Source organism: Protopterus annectens, chromosome 11.part0 (genome assembly GCF_019279795.1).
Source record: "Protopterus annectens isolate FY-2018-M chromosome 11.part0, PAN1.0, whole genome shotgun sequence".
Classification (NCBI taxonomy): domain Eukaryota; kingdom Metazoa; phylum Chordata; order Ceratodontiformes; family Protopteridae; genus Protopterus; species Protopterus annectens.
The window spans coordinates 619324313-619341276 of NC_056745.1; the positions used below are offsets into that span (position 1 = coordinate 619324313).

The 16964-nt window shown below is 43.9% G+C and overlaps 1 protein-coding gene across 6 annotated transcripts in view; it reads right to left on the bottom strand.

The window, feature by feature from the left end:
* PHF21B (PHD finger protein 21B) overlaps positions 1-16964 on the bottom strand; it is a 2393713-nt gene that overhangs the window by 2003613 nt on the left and 373136 nt on the right. For 3 of the 6 annotated variants that reach the window (XM_044088083.1, XM_044088080.1, XM_044088079.1), the window contains one exon: positions 14540-14809. The exons of 1 other annotated variant lie outside the window; for it this stretch is intronic. In XM_044088083.1, the coding sequence (XP_043944018.1) occupies positions 14540-14809 (270 nt within the window). The remainder of the gene's footprint in view (positions 1-14539; positions 14810-16964) is intronic. 2 more of the 6 variants (XM_044088082.1, XM_044088081.1) reach the window with 1 other exon arrangement.

Sequence of the window (16964 nt, forward strand, 5' to 3'; positions counted from 1 at the left end):
CATAACTGGATCCATTCCTGGAAGACCCCCCCCATTCAATCTCCATTCCAGAGGGTCTACCCTGATACTGCTCAGCCTTGTCTTTCACTATATTTTGCTCTGTGCTAATTCCCATGTCATCATAACCAGCCTACATACAGGGTAAGACCTGGTGCCCCCCTGTTTACTTATGTACCCCATCGCTGTCTGTAATCAACTGTACTGGTCCCAGGGACTACAGGTCATGAAAAGGCTCTATAGCATGGATCACAGCTAACATCTCTGACATTTATGTGCTTTGGTCTGTCTAAATTGTCCTAGAGGCCTTGCACCTTTACACTCATAGAAACTGCTCCCCAAGAAAAAAATGTGGCACCTTACTGCCTCCACCAATGCAGTTCTTTGTAGATAAAGCCCAAAAATAGAATCTGAAAATTCCAGAGGATAAGAATGCTGGGTTCACATTTTCTTTTAACACTGACTTCTTCTCATGTATACTCGACTAGTAACACCAAAAATAGCAGAACCAGATCCTCAGACTCGAGACAGAGGAGACAAACCAAACAATTAGAAAGCCAAAGATTTATTCACGATAAAAACTTGAATAAAACCAACACATGGAGCTCTAGTATACAGGGTTAAGCGCTTTCATCTGATACATCCCAGACTTCATCAGAACCAATTAGCTCCTTAATTACTTTACATTTATACCATTTTTGGCGCCAATAAATGTGTTCATTGAGTTATATTCATTAAATAACTTATACATTGTTGATCCTACAATATAATTTCTGTACAAATAGTGTGCAATTATAACTAAATCAGTTCTTTACAAATCTTTCTTTACTTCATGTATCAAAAATTCCAAATAGTTACAAAATATACTGAATAATTTGTATGAATGTAATACAATCTATGTAATACTACCTATAATGACAATTTAAGTATAGGAGAAAGAAAATGTTTGGATGAATTAATTCTAAATGATGAGATCAGAATAATGAAGCCCGATAACGGCGGAGGTATAGTGATTTTTGATAGTAAACTATACCAAAGAGAAATACATAACATACTATATGAATCAGGTAATTATGAACAGGTCTCCCTAAACCAAGTTAACATTGGGTATAGGCATATTGATTTAGCACTCGAGGAATATTTATTAGACAACAGAATCACTAGTGAGTTATACGACTATTTAAGAACAGAATACCCAATTATGGCACATATTATAGGGATACCCAAGATTCATAAAAAATATGGAAAAACCCCTGTTTAGACCCATAATATCAGGATCCAAATCCAAAACTTTTAAAATAGGTGTTACCATAGACCATTGGACGAAACAAATCTATACTAAAGTGGTCCATTTAGTAAAAGACTCATGGGATTTTTTGAGCAAGCTAACCACGGAAGTATGGGATGAGGACCTAACATTCCTTACAGTCGATGTACAGGATCTATTCTCATGCATACCAGCGACTATAGGTTTGGAATATTTTTACAACAGCTTGACAAAATATTCTGGTTTTAGTTGGGATAAAATTAACTTGATTATTGATATGATGGGTCTTGTTCTCAACCATAACTATATCTACCATTCTGGTGAACACTTGAGGCAGACACGAGGTGTAGCAATGGGGGCTTTTTGTGCCCCCATTTTTGCCAATATGGTTATGCTGGAGTGGGAAAACAAGTACATTTTTCCCAGTGAATTCTATCAATACATCAGGCTATACACAAGGTTTTTGGACTATGTATTTATTATTTGGAAAGGTCCAACAGATAAGATACCTCAATTTATAGAATATCTCAATAACACAACTGACTTTTTGAGATTTACTTTTCAATTTGATAAAACAGGTATAGCCTATTTGGATACATGGATCAGCAACACAGGGGTGGGTTTTGCCTCAAGGATTTTTAGAAAACCTACGTTCTCAAACGATTATATACATTACAGTAGTTGTCACCCCCCTCACATTTTTAAAAATGTTGTGAAGGGTCAGAGCATACGTGTTGCACGAATGTCATCCACAAGGGAGAATATGACAATTGAGTTGGATGTAGTGTACAAATTATTTCAGGATCGAGGGTACCCTATAGCTATGCTAGACAGTGTAATTTCGTATGTTAAGGCCCAATGGGGGCATAAATATGTTCCGTTATTGGGGAAAAGCATTGTGATTACCCCTAATACCAACATTGAACGAGATAGGAAAGTATGTGTGATAAAATTCAATCCTTATACAAATGTGGTTATTGAAATATTGAACAAACATTGGGAGTTGATTTCTAGTTCTGGTTCTATAGGTCATATAGTGGGAATGAATCCTAATACCGTATACAAAACAGGAAGTAATTTGAAAAGAATGTTAGAGTATGGAAAAAAGGGCTTTCAAAACAAGAGTAAGAAGGGTACCACCTGATGTGGAACATGTAATCAATGCAAATATATTAATTGCAATTTAAAAATTAAGATTGATAATGTCATAAGAACTATAGTGTATTGTAGAAATGGGAATTGTAATACCCAACGAATTGTATACATTGCTACCTGCTCTAAATGTTCTGCCTATTATATAGGCAAAACTGAGAGGAAATTTAAGACTCGTATCTATGAGCATTTGTACAGGATTAAGAAAGGAGACCCTAAGAATGCATTAAGTAAGCATATCATAGATAAGGGAAAGGATCATACTTTCACCTTTGCAATTATTGATCAGGTAGAGGTGGAAGATAGAGGTGGAAATTGGAAAACTTATTTGGCATGGGTAGAAAGTAAGTGGCAAATATGTTTGGATGCGATGACACCTCCTGGTATTAATGATAGTATTAGTTTAAAACCTTTTTTAGCTTTGAATTAATATTTTACCAGTTGACATGACTACCCTTTAGCGCCTACCATGGTCCGAACCTCTACAGCCATTAGTTTAGCCTTGGTACTTGATAGCTTCAAGAATCCTCTTTCAAACAGGGACTAGGTATATGGTATGCATTAGTATAGTGCCCCTAGTTTTTTATAGAAAATTGATGTCTGATTATTGTATTACATTCATACAAATTATTCAGTATATTTTTTTAACTATTTGGAATTTTTGATACATGAAGTAAGGAAAGATTTGTAAAGAACTTATTTAGTTATAATTACACACTATTTGTACAGAAATTATATTGTAGGATCAACAATGTATAAGTTATTTAATGAATATAACTCAATGAACACATTTACTGGCGCCAAAAATGGTATAAATGTAAAGTAATTAAGGAGCTAATTGGTTCTGATGAAGTCTGGGATGTATCAGATGAAAGCGCTTAACCCTGTATACTAGAGCTCCATGTGTTGGTTTTATTCAAGTTTTTATCGTGAATAAATCTTTGGCTTTCTAATTGTTTGGTTTGTCTCCTCTGTCTCGAGTCTGAGGATCTGGTTCTGCTATTTTTGGTGTTACTAGTCGAGTGCACTTGTTGTTTTACTTATTATTCTTCTCTTGTATAAGTTGGACGGAGGAATTATGATAACCACAGATGCCACTGCACACCAGAATCCTGAGATATTCTCTTGCTGAAGTCTCAGACTGATAAAAGAACAGGAAAGTTTCCAGATAAATATTTGCCTTTTCCTTTGTTGGGAACACCTTTGAAGAGAAGTATCTAGAAGGCACAAATGCAGTAAAATCCGAGGTGTGCACCATGTGCTGTGAGGACAGAACTCTGTCCAAGTAGCTGAACAACAAGTGAATAAAGTCACACTCTCAAGTCGATAAAATCCAAGGTTTATTAGTAGAAACCATAGAAACGAACTGCAGTGGTAAGCGCTTTCACGTTGTACCCAACGCTTCATCAGACCTCGGATTTTACTGCATTTGTGTCTTTCTTCTTCCATTGAGGGTGCTTTACCTGGCAAACCATTGGTTTTTTTTTTTTGTGTATCTAGAAGGCAGTCTAAAAGCACAATCCTGTGTGAGAAAGAAAGAGGACTTTTTTTTAACATTTATCTGGAATCCCAAATAAGAAAGGAGTGAAGAAAATTAGAAGTTATGTACCTACCATAACGTTCCATGTTAGTTGTCTTCTCTCACCTTCTTTCTTGCTGGATGGGTTCGGAGCCGATCCTCGGCTCCGACTCGGCACTTGCTAAGCTCGAGAGTCACTTTTACCAGCTCGAGGCAGCCCCATATCCCATGATGCAAGGCGGTAATTACCCAGATCTCGTTTGGTATCTAGAGGAAAAAACTGCCTACAAAAAACTTTCCACTAAGGAAAGAGGAACAAATAACCTAAAAAGGCTGTAAAGGGAAACCAGGTAATCAAGGCCAAGAAACTAACTGGTGCCCAAGGAAGAAAAATCTTCCAGAGAAAGAGGGAGATCAAGGTCTATCCAGGCAAGGGGGACAGGAGGGAGGGACGCAAGAAAGAAGGCGAGAGAAGACAACTAACATGGAACGTTATGGTAGGTACATAACTTCTAAATGTTAAGTAGTCAATCTCGCCTTCATTCTTGCTGGATGGGACCGCGTCCCTAGCACCTCTATCCTGGGTGGCTCAATGGAACAGACTCTTGAGAACTGTGGAACCAAAGCTTGCCCTGTCCCTGGAGGCCAAATCCAATTTGTAATGGGAAAGAAAGGTACGAGGAGTGGCCCAAGTGGCTGCTGCACAAATAGTATCTAAGGGTAGCCTAGCCTGAAAAGCTGTAGAAGTGGCTAGACCTCTTGTGGAATGTGCTTTAGGTTTTGAGCTGAGTTGTTTGCCCCTAAGTTGATAAATGTCAGAAATGGTGGAAGATAGTCATCTGGATATGGTCACTTTAGAAACAGGGAGACCTTTTTTATTTTCAGCATAAGAAAGGAAGAGTTGATCAGATTTTCTAAATTGCTTCGTTCTGTCCAAGTAATATCTGAGTTGGCGGTGAACATCAAGGTAATGTAATTTTTGTTCCGCCCTGTTAGAATAATTTGGAAAAAATACAGGAAGATCAATGGATTGGTTTAAATTTGTCTTAGAAGCAACCTTGGGCAAAAAGGATGGATTGGTTCTCAAGGATACTCTGTCCTTGTGGAAGACCAAATAAGGGGGACGAACAGAGAGGGCATGAAGTTCCGACACTCTTCTAGCCGAAGTAATGGCGACAAGAAAAATTGTCTTCCAAGAAAGAAACTTTAATGAACATGAAGCAGCCGGTTCGAAAGGGGGAAGTATCAAGGATGCCAGCACTAAATTTAGGTCCCACTGTGGTGGAGGATCCCTCACAGGGGGCTTTAGAAGGAACACCCCTTTAAGAAAGGCTTTACAAAGTTTGTGGGACATAATGTTGTGGTCTGCAAACCCGACATGAAAGTTGGAGATTGCTGCCAACTGAACTTTGACTGTGGAAGAGGAAGAACCTGAGTGAAAAATTTCCGCTAGAAAATCCAAGACTGACTGAACCGGGGCAGTAAAGGGATCTATGTTCTTATCATTCGCCCAGAGGGAGAAGCGTTTCCACTTACTAGAGTAAATCCTCCTGGTAGAGGACTTAAGAGAAGCTACTATGATGTCTCTAACGGGGTTAGAGACCATAGGAAGCCTGGCTAAGGAAGGAAGTGGAGCAACCAAGCTGTGAGGTTGAGGGAAGGAACGGACCGGTGCAGTTGACCCGACTGGTGGGTCAGAAGATCTGGTACTGGGTCTAGATGCCAAGGCTGAACCAAGAGATGGCGATGAAGGAACGGGAACCAAATTTGTCGAGGCCAGCAAGGGGCAATGAGAATCATTTTGGCTCTCAAAAACGGAGGCTTTCTGGAGTACCTGTGGAATCAATGGAAAGGGGGGAAAAGCATAAAGAAGTCCCTGGGGCCAATCTTGGGTAAGAGCGTCTCTGGGGGGATGGCCCGGAAGTGGGAAGAGAGAAAAGAAGTCTGGGCATTTGCTGTTTAGAGGAGTAGCAAAAAGATCGCAGCATGGGCGGCCCCACTTCTGAAAAATCTCTTCCACTATGGATTGCTTGAGAGACCACTCGTGAGGCATGAGTATAGCTCTGCTCAATCTGTCCGCTATTATGTTGGTTTTCCCAGGGATATGCGTTGCTACCAGAAACCGATGAGAGGAGATCGCCCATTGCCAAAGTCTGAGAGCCTCTCGACACAAGGGATAGGACTTGGTTCCGCCCTGCTTGTTGATGTACCACGCCACGGACATGTTGTCCGTGTGAACTGCAATAGTTCCTAAGGGAAGAAAGTCGTTGAGGGCTTGCAACGTTAAAAGCACTGCTCTCATCTCTAGGACATTTATGTGCAGGTGGTATTCGAACGGTTGCCACGTGCCATGAACCATCCTGCCCTGATAATGCCCCCCCCACCCGATCAGGGAGGCATCTGAAGTGACCGTGGCTACCAGGGCTGGGGGAACAAATGGCCTGCCCTGATGGAATAGAGGAGAGGAAATCCACCAGGATAGATGGTTCTTGCAGGTCTGTGTCACTAGGATCTTGTGAAGCATGGGAAGCTGCTGGAAGGACCATTGTGTGAACAACATCCATTGTAGAAGACGCATGTAAAAACGGGCCAGAGGAAGGAGTGTGATGGCAGCAGCCATGAGGCCCAACACTTTCAAAACCAGCCTGGCTTGTACCTTTTTGCTGGCAAGGATGATCCGAACGTGGTTTTGGATATCTAGGATTCTCTGACTTGTTAGGTTTGCTGACATCCGAGTAGTGTCTAGATTTGCGCCTATAAAGGTAATAGAATGGCAGGGCGATAAGGAGGACTTTTTGAAGTTTACCGAAATTCCCAATTGACTGCAGAGACATAGGGTGTAGTCTCTGGCTCGGATGAGTTGATGCCTGGTGGTGGCTGAGAGGAGCCAGTCGTCGAGATACGGAAACACCTGGAATTCTAGACGTCTCAGGTGAGCCGTGACCACTGCCATGCATTTGGTGAACACTCTGGGGGCTGTAGTGAGACCAAAGGGCAGGGCTCTGAATTGAAAATGACTGGTCCCCAGCCGAAAGCAGAGAAACCTTCTGGAGCGTCTGTGGATTTTTATGTGATAGTATGCATCCTGAAGGTCTATAGAGCACATCCAGTTGTCTTTGCCCAGAAAGGGCAAAATCGATTGAAGTGTGACCATCCGAAATCTCGCCTTTTTGACAGACTTGTTTAGTCTGCTGAGGTCTAATATTGGTCTCCAGTCTCCCATCTTTTTGGGGACCAAAAAGAACCTTGAGTAGATTCCGGACTCTAATTGATCTTTTGGTACTGCCTGGATAGCTCTTTTCCTTAGAAGATTTGACACCTCTAATCTTGCAATTTCCCTTAGACCGGGTGGTACGTCTGGAAGAGAACCTTTTTGAGGGAAGGGGCTTTCCTCGAAAGGAATTTTGTAACCCTCGGATATGATCGACGGTACCCATTTGTCTTGAGAAAGGGAAAGCCAGGCCTCTGGGTACAGTGACAATCTTCCCCCGACTGCCTCCAAGGGTGGGCAGTCGGGCAACACCTCAGGGATGCTGGAAGGGCTTGTCAGAGAGAGGCTCTCTGGAGCCCTGGTTCTGCAGACCTCCTCTGCCCCTAGGGCGGCGTCTGTTATTATTACCCCCTCTGCCTCTGGGAGTAAACTGACCACGTGCATCAGGCGTGACTCCTTGTGATTTCCGGAACCACATTTTCCCTCCCTTCTGACCTTTGGGGTAAGGTCTAGAAGGAGTGGAGAAACGTACTCCTACGGCAGAAAGAGTCTTGCCGTCTTGCTCACACCTGGTCAACGTATCCTTCACCTGAGGGCCAAACAAAGTTGACCCATCAAAGGGAGAGTTTGTGAAGGACGCCTTAAAAGGGTCTGCAAAATTAGAGCCGCATCCAGGACTGGCATCTGAGAGCCACTCCTGTGCCTGCAGCTCTACTCGCCCCATCGGCTGCATAAGAAATGAGCCACATGGAGGAGTTGGTTATGGAGTTAAGGATTCCCAGCTGAGAGGCAATCTTTTCCTGAGCCCCTGCTGCTGAAGGATCCTGTACTACTTCACCTAATTCTTTAAGGATGTCCCTTTGAAGTCTGGTGAAGTGACATAAATAATTCAGCGAATGCATAGCAAAGGTCGCTGAGGAAAACATCCGCTTACCATACCTGTCCATAGTCCTGGACTCTTTGTTAGGAGGATGGACTGGTATGGAAAGATCTGCAAATTCCTTCTTAGTGGCGGCCGCCACCACCATGGCATCAACCGGGACACCTTTAGTAAGAAACTGCTTTTCTGCGGGGGCCGTAATAAATTTTGAAGGTCTCCTAGGGACTGGTTCCACCGAATCAGGAGATGCCCACGCCTTTTGAGCTATAACCATCATGAGAGTGTCGAAAGGCGGAGACACCCAGGAGGTGGAGGGTCGAGATCCAAACACATCCAGGTATACCGATTCATCCTCGGAGGGGTTAATGGAGGGCCAGTTCCCCCTCTGTTTCAGGAGCTCAAGGATGTCTGAAAAGGAGACATCCTCAGAGGGGGATCTTGGGGACCCCTCCGACTCATCTAAATCAGTATCCGAGGTTGTAGACTCAGGGGAGTCTAAATGCTTCCTCTTGCAAGTCCTCTTACGCGGGGGTTCACCTGAAGGATCAGGAGAAACCTCGGAAGAGGAAGTTCTTTCCAATGGGGAGACCTGGGGCGAAGGATCTCTGGGTCCGGGAGCAAGAGAACGGGAAGAGGCATCTACAGGCACCGTAGAGGGAGGAGCTAAAGGAACCGACTGCTGGCTAAGCTCTGGGGCTAGCACACTCATCACCTCGAAGGCTCCCCTCCCAGGGAGGGCCGAGAGATCCCGCTCCGAAGAAACAGGGATTCCCGGTCCCACCGAAAGGGAAGGCTCCGAAGCAGATGTCGGGGCCGAGCTCACCAAGGCCGAAGCCCCGAGAGGGAGAACGGGGTCGGACAAGGGTCCGATGCCACTCGCCCCCTCGGAACCGACCAGGGAAGCCCGACACCCAGATCCCTCCAAGGAAGGTCTCAAGGAGGAGATAGGAGTCGAGGACGACGGAGCCGAAAGGTGTGGCATCGGCTCCGAAGCAGCAACAGTCACGGTACCGATAATCTCCGGCTCCGAGCTCTGTAGGAGAGTCGAAGGAGGAATTTCAGGGGGATGTAGAATAGCTGACGTCTGATGAGACGGGCTATGGAGCATCTGGGCTAGTGCCTGTGACTTTAATAGCCTACTTACCACTCTCTCTAAATCGTGGTCTGAAAGCCTGGAAGACCTCGATGATCGGCTCTGATGGCTCCGCTCCGAAAGCAAGGGAGAGTCTGGAGCCGAGTGAATAGATTCCAAAGAAGGAGATCTAGACCTCTTTTTTTGACGGAGCCATCGGAGCCGAAGAACGTTCGGCTCCAGGCGGAGCCGACAAGTTGTCGGCTCCGAGAGGAGACAAAGATATCTCGGCTCCAGCCGGAGCCGAGACCTGCTTCGACGCAGGGGTGTCGGAGCCGGACGGAGCCGACACCGGTGCCAAAGCCAAGGTATCGGTGCCGATGATGATCGGCGCCGACATAGGGGCCTCCAACAAGGAAGGATCTGCTCCGGACGGAGACGATGTCGACTCCGGCGGAGTCGGAACCAAGACCACAGACTTGGACACCGAAGCCTGGGTCTTGGAAGGTTTAGAGGACTTCCCGGAGCCGAGTTTAGCCGGGGAGCTCTCTGGTTTAAGTAGACCCCTAAGGATCAACTTATTCCTATGTTCCTGCAGGACTCTCTGGCTAAAAGAATGACATATAGCAAAGGAGTCCTGCAGGTGTAGGGGTCCCAGGCAATAAATACAAGAAGTGTGATCGTCTGTCAGAGACATCTTCTGACAGCATGAGTCACACTTCTTGAAACCTGAGACCCTGGTATCCTTAGACATATCTTGGTGTTTAAACACACACACACACCAATCAGTCCAACCAAGATACTAACACTAAAAAATATTAAACACAACTAACAAAATTAGTTATTAATTATAGAGACACAACACACACACACACACCCGAGGGAAATCCTGACAGGAACTGTGAGGGTGGGAAAGGCCTAAGGCCCGAAAAAATTAACTAAGGGAACTAGTGAAAAAGGGATATGGAGCTAAGTGAATACACTGAGGTTGTAGAAAGAAGACTAAAAGGACCAAAAATTAGGTTTTTTAAAGTCTTAAACCTGAGCAAAATCTAGAAAATTATCACTTACCAGGAGCTGGTAAAAAGGATGACCTCATTAGCGAAGCGGCAAACGAGATCTGGGTAATTACCGCCTTGCATCATGGGATATGGGGCTGCCTCAAGCTGGTAAAAGTGACTCTCGAGCTTAGCAAGTGCCGAGTCGGAGCCGAGGATCGGCTCCGAACCCATCCAGCAAGAATGAAGGCGAGATTGACAACTTAACATCTGGGTTTTTGTGGCCACTTGTTTAAAGTAGGTTGTGAAATGAATCCATTTCTCTGGCGTGAGGAAAGCCATCTGGGAAGTTGCATTCAAGCTTGCTCCCAGGAATATAATTTGTTGACAGGGTACCGGGTATGATTTCTTTTGGTTTACGGTGTACCCCAGACAAGTCAGTACCCTTTGAACAAAGGCCAGATGATTCAAAAGTATGTCCTGGCTTTCTGCTTGAATTAGACAATTGTCTAGGTATGGATATATTTGAATATTTCTTTACCTGCAAAATGCAATGACTGGAGCTAGGCACTTTGTGAATACCCTGGGTGCAGTAGATAAGCCAAAGGGCAGTGCAGAGAACTAATAGTGCATGTAGCCTGCTTTGAAGCGTAGGTATCTTCTGCAAGATTCCCTGATTGGGATGTGCAGGTATGCTTCTTTTAAATCTAGTGTTGCCAACCATGCATCTTTGCCTAGCATAGGAAGCAGCTGGTGAAGAGTCAGCATTTTAAATTTTAGAATCACCAGAAAGGTGTTTAGAGTGGAAAGGTCCAGGATAGGACGCCATGTATTGCCTTTTCTGGGTACCAGGAAAAGTCTTGAATAGAAACCTTATCCCTTTTCCTCTTCTGGTACCAACTGAATAGCCCCCATGCTTAAGAGAGAGTACTTGATTTTGGGCCACTGCCCACTGATTTGGGGGTAAATCTGGCCATCCTCTTTGTGTTTGTAATGTGTGGAAGTGAAATCTGTATCCTTGGGACACTATATTTAAAAAACATTTGTCCTGGGTAATGAGTTCCCAGTTTTTAGCCTGCAGACCATTTTTTCCACCTAAAGGAGTATTCAGTTGGGAAGTGCTTGGAAGTTTTAAAGACAAGTAATTGAGACAGTTTTCCATAGGGGGGAGTCTTACTACTCCCAGATTTGGGTGTGGAAACCCCCCACTGCTAAGTCTTGTGTGTCCCCTGGGACTGAAACCTAGGGTTTCTGCTGTGTCTTGGTTTGGCTTGAGAAGACCTGGAAGGGGCTGGAAAGGACCAGTGCCTACTAAATCTAGGAGGCTGAACTTGTAATAAATCTTTAACAGTTTGCATAGATTTAGCTTTATCTTCCATCTTTTTAAGAACTTCTACAGCCTTGTTGCCAAACAGGCGGGCCAAATTTAAGGGAGCATCCAACAGTTTAGCTTTAACATGATCAGGCAAAGATTGCTCCTTAAGCCAGTCATGCCTTCTGAGTACCGACCCAGTAACAGCAGCCCTGCAAGAGTCCTCTAACGAATCAAATCCATATTGCAAAGTATGTTTTCCAACCTGTTCAACAGAATGCATTGTTGTATCTTTCGGCTTTTCCCAGTTAGGGGTCGCCACAGCGGAACTCCGGTCCGCTAATGACTGGCAGTAGATTTTTACGTACCGAGTTGCCAGCCCTGACGCACAACCTTCAACGAAGGTACGCACATTCACGCATGTCTCCACACAGAAGACGCTTTAGCTGAGAATCGAACAGGACAACGTTTTACTGTGAGGCGACAACGCTACCGCAGCACCACCACCGCAGTTCAACAGAATGCATTAAATCCTGTAATTCTTTATTTTCAGCACAGTCAGGAATCAACATAATTTTCTGTTTACGTAATCCAATAACATGTTGTTGATACTTTAACATATGAAACTGGCAGTTTAAAGCCCTAATGGCCAAGGTTGCAGAAGTGTAAACCTTCTTACCCCATCTATTCAGTGCCCTGGAGTTTCTATCAGAAGGGGTAGGATTTTTAGCAGTAGAAGCCTTAATGCCCTTGGGTCCCTGTGAAATAGTCTCTGGATCCGCAATAGGATTTTTAAAAAGGAACTTGTGTGAATCAGAAACCCTCTAATATCCGTCAGGTTTTCTGGGAGCAGGAGGCAAAAAATCAGGGGCCAAACTAGATTCCGAAAAGACATCGTCAACAATGTCTAGTATAGAAGGAGCAGCTAAAGGCCTATGCTGAGGTAGGAGTAAGAAATCACTAAAGCCTCTTTTTTTGAATCAGAAAAATCCTGGCTTTCCCAGTGGAAATGCTCCCTTAGAGTATGTAAGGTTTCACCAAAAGAAAAATCCTCTGGAAGGGAAGCAGAGAGAATAGAGTCCTCTGCATCAGAATCCTCATAAGTAGATAAGGGCAAATCCAGATCAGAAGAATCAGAAAAATAAGAATCCTGGTCAGAAGATTCATAAACAATTTCAGTCCTAGGTCTCTTAGAAGGAGGAGGTTGGCTTCCCCTGATTAGAGTTATAAGATCTTGAGCCATTCTTAACATTTGTTTTTTTAGGCATAGAGGCCTGAGCTTGCGGCCTGGGCGTCAGTTTCTTAGGCATGGTTCGAGATTTAGGCCTAAATGAAGAAGGAGGTATCGGTTTAACATGCAAGTCGGTAGGCCTGAATACACCCTCAGAAGCCGGTGCCTGCACAGCAGCTCCGGACCCATCCAAGGTAGAGACATCCACAGGTTCCACAGTTGAAGCATTTCGTGGCATACCGGACTCCGAATGGGTCTCAGTAGAGGCCTGCTAATCAGAAGTAGCGGGTATCAAGGGCTGAGAAAGCACCTCACTGAGTACCGGTGAACTGGCGACTGGCTTAGGAGAAGCGTCATCGGCAGTTTTGGACCTCGGTGACCTGTCTCTGTCTTTATCTTTGCAGTTTTTCAGAATCCCGGTAGTCAGGTGACTAACCAAGGACATTTCTTGATAATTAAAGCGAGAACCGAAATATTTAGAGGTGAAAATATACCGATGACAGAGAGTGCGTGGATTAAATAAAACACAAAACTGACAGCAATGTACGTCATGGTCAGGGCCTAGGCAAGGAATACAGTACAAATGAAAATCTTTGTGAGGTATTTGCTTTCCACAAGTAATGCAATTATTAACTTTTACTGACATCTTTAAGGAGCAAAAACAAGTTTCCCCAATGGGGTACTTAGCTTTAGTTGAAGACTTCGGAGTCAGCCGACCGGCACTTGCGAACTGCTTCTGCTTCGGGCACCGCACAACAAGAAAGACTGATGTAATGGCGTTAACTACATGTTTTATAGCCCTGACGACCTGACGTCATGGAAGAAGGGACAGCAACTGATGCAGGACCCAAGACTTTGTTAATCAGGCTGACTGAGGGCTACTGCAAGCAGATACCCCCAAATGTAATGACTGCAACAGTGAAACATGAACATTAATTTTTTCTCCGAAAAATAGAATTAGTGGAAGGTTTTCCCAAACAGGGAACTCTTGTCTGCTCACCATCGAAGGATTACCAGCTGAGCTACAGGGCCTGCTGAAAGAGTGCCCTTCACTGGCAAAAAAGCTCTGAAGCGTTTTGTGCTCCAACTGTTGTTTTTATATGGAGCTCTGCTTGAGCTCCTAATAACTTTAGCACATGGAAGGAGTCCTTCAGCTTTGTAAGCTGGTTGGTCACAGAAGGTAGGACACAGCTTAGGCCACTGCAACAGTGATCTATGTATTAAAAATCAAATATTTTTCAAGTAGTTCAGACTTAATCAAGTACTCCTTAGTACAACAGTGAAATATTCTCATCTTTTCTGCAGATAATTTTCCAAAAATGAAACCTCCTGCTCTGACTCAAAACAGATTTCAGCGTGCTTGTGGTAAAAATAAAAAAGCAAAAACTATTATACATAAAATATTTTTTTCAAAATCAATACAGTAAAGAAATGGAAAGGTTAACTCTTTCCAGTCTAGCAGTTAGTGCAGAGGACTGAGGCTATGAAGCTGCTAATGAGTTGCTTCCTGTAGTCCAGGTTTTGATTCCTTCATTTTCTGTTTGCTTGCTGTATAACTCTGAGCAAGTCACTTAACCAGACAGTGCTCAGGGAAATTGAGAAACTTTGGTAAGCTCCTTCGTGTTCTCTGACTGCATGCTTAATAACTAGCCGAGATATTCAGCAAACTCATCAACCTTTTAAAGAAGTGCCCCTTTTGGATTCTATTTTTTGTCTTCAATTAAAAGAAAAATTATGAATATATTTTTCAGAATCACTTAAGTTCCAAACTTGGAAAAATGGCACTTTTTCAAATGTTTTTAATTACAGTTAAGATTAATATAAAGTATTTGCACTGGCTGCTGTTCATGGAAACAGTCCGCCAATACCCAGCTCCTTGGTTAAGCTATGTACAGGTTACCTGTCTGGGTACCTGTGCATTTGAAGCATCGAGTACTCTTCTTCCCACTGAGCTGAAAGCACTTCCCACCAGTTTATTTGTTGTCTGCAAGTTGATTGGGACAGTCTGCGGAGGATCTGTGCTTGCTGTTTTCTGTCCATTTATGTGTGCTGTAACCATGGTGACAGGATTCTTTGCTGGCAACACTGAAATTGCTATGCTCTGACTCGGGGACTTTATGAGTGGAATAGGTAAGGTGCCCCCGATAGGACAACTTCGTACTGCAACCTTCTGAAATGTGAAAAGAGAAAAATTGTTTAACAACTCTTTGTCAAACACAAAACTACACATTAATTTCCCATGATGAATGTTACTGGAATAAGTACAGAAGATTCTACAATGACAAGTTAACAAAAAGAGTTATGTACTTACCATAACTTGGAATCTGTGCTATCTAGCGTCATTATTCATGACGGATGTGTCTTGGATCTGACCTCGGATCAGAGCCAGCAACTGAAAGGACAGATCCAGAGCTCAAGCTCCTCCCCTTCCCATGATCCCTTACTACCCGCAATCCTCAGATCGAGTTTGTTGGACAGAGAGAAAGAGGCAGTGACAATTGCCTATAAACTGAAAATTCCTAAAGAGAAACATCCCTCCACATCTACCAAATCTCCAGAAGGAGGATGGGAATGTGATGAAAAATGACGCTGGATAGCACAGACTCCAAGTTATGGTAAGTACATAACTCTTAATCTGATGCTATCTGTCTCATTATTAATCACAGATGGGCAAGAGTCCCCAGCTACTATGAATCCTGGGAAGCCTCAGGGAAGGATATGCCAAAACAGAAAGAAATCAAAGGAAGCCCTTTTCCTAGACACCAAATCCAACTTATAATGCATAACAAAGGTGTGCAGGTTAGACCAAGTATCAGTGGTGCAAACCTCATCCACAGAAAGTTTTGCCGAGAAGGTAGAAGATGTGGCTACCAACCTAGTAGAATGAGCTTTAACTGGTCCGGAAAGATCCAGGCACCTGCTTTCGTAAATGTAAAAAATACAGTTGGCAATCCAACATGAAACAGATACCGTGGAAACTGTTTGACCTTTCCTGGCCTGAGAGAAGGCAACAAAGAGCTGATTGGACTTCCATAATTCTTCAGTTCTCTTAAAATAGATACGTGGCTGTGTATGATTAGACGATGCAACGTATATACCCGTTTATTAGAAAAATTGGGAAAAAATCCAGGAAGCTGAATAGATTGGCTAAGATCAGTCTCCGAGGTGACCTTAAAGATGAACGAAGGATTGGTCCTGAGAGATACCCTATCATAGTGGAACACCATGAAAGGGGGATTAATGTTGAGAACCTGCAACTCAGAGACCCTCCTGACCAAAGTAATATCCACCAAGAAGGCCATCTTCCAGGACAGGAATTTAAGATCACAGGTTGCTGAAGGCTCGAAGAGCTTCTTCGTCAAAGACTGCAACACTAGAGTGAGATCCCATGAGGGGAGGGATCCTTGAAAGGAGGCCTGAGGAGAAAGATCCCTTTGAGGAAGGCCTTACACAGCCTGGAAAAAAAACGTGAGACTTTCATTCAAATAGAAGTTAGACATGGCCGGCAACTGGAGCTTGATCATAGAGAAACTAGCCCCTTTGTCAAAGAGAGAGATCAAGAACAACAAAATGTCAGGAACAAGGGCTAAAAATGGATCTAGAGTGTGTTTTTTAGCTCATTTAGCTCAAATAGAAAATATATTCCCTTTACTGGAATATACCTTCTTGGTAGACTGCTTCTGACAGGCCAAGATAATACTCTTAACTGAAGAGGGAAACCTGGACTGGGAAAGGATCACTGGAACTGGGGGAACTATGTGGTCAGAAGAAGAGATTGGGAAGAGGAAGCCCCCAAGGATGGGAAATGAGATCCGGAAAAGGATTCAATATCCAGAGCAGATATTTCAGATAAGACCAAAAGAGGGAGAACCATGCCTGGTGAGGGCAAAAGGGGGCAATGATGATGAGAAGAGTCTTCAGACAATGGGCGTTCTATAAGACTTTGGGGATAAGAGGAGTTGGGGGTAAGAATATAGAAGTCCCATGGCCAATTGTGGACCAGAGCCTCCCTGGGTGAGGGCGACTCCCCCAACAGGGGAATCAGGGCAAAGTGGTTGCTGCATTTGTGGGTTGTCCAGGGAGGCAAAAAGATTGCAGCAGGGAAACCCCCAATGGTTGAATATCTGACATGCCCCTGACGGATTCAGGGACCACTCGGGATAGATCTGCTGAGTTTGTCGCCTAACATGTTGGAACTGCCGAGAATGTGTGTTGCAAGAAGAAAGCACCTGGAAGACATTGCCCATTCCCACACTCTCATGACCTCGCTCTGAGGATAAGACCATGTTACCCCCTGCTTGCTTGATGTACCAGACAACAGCCAT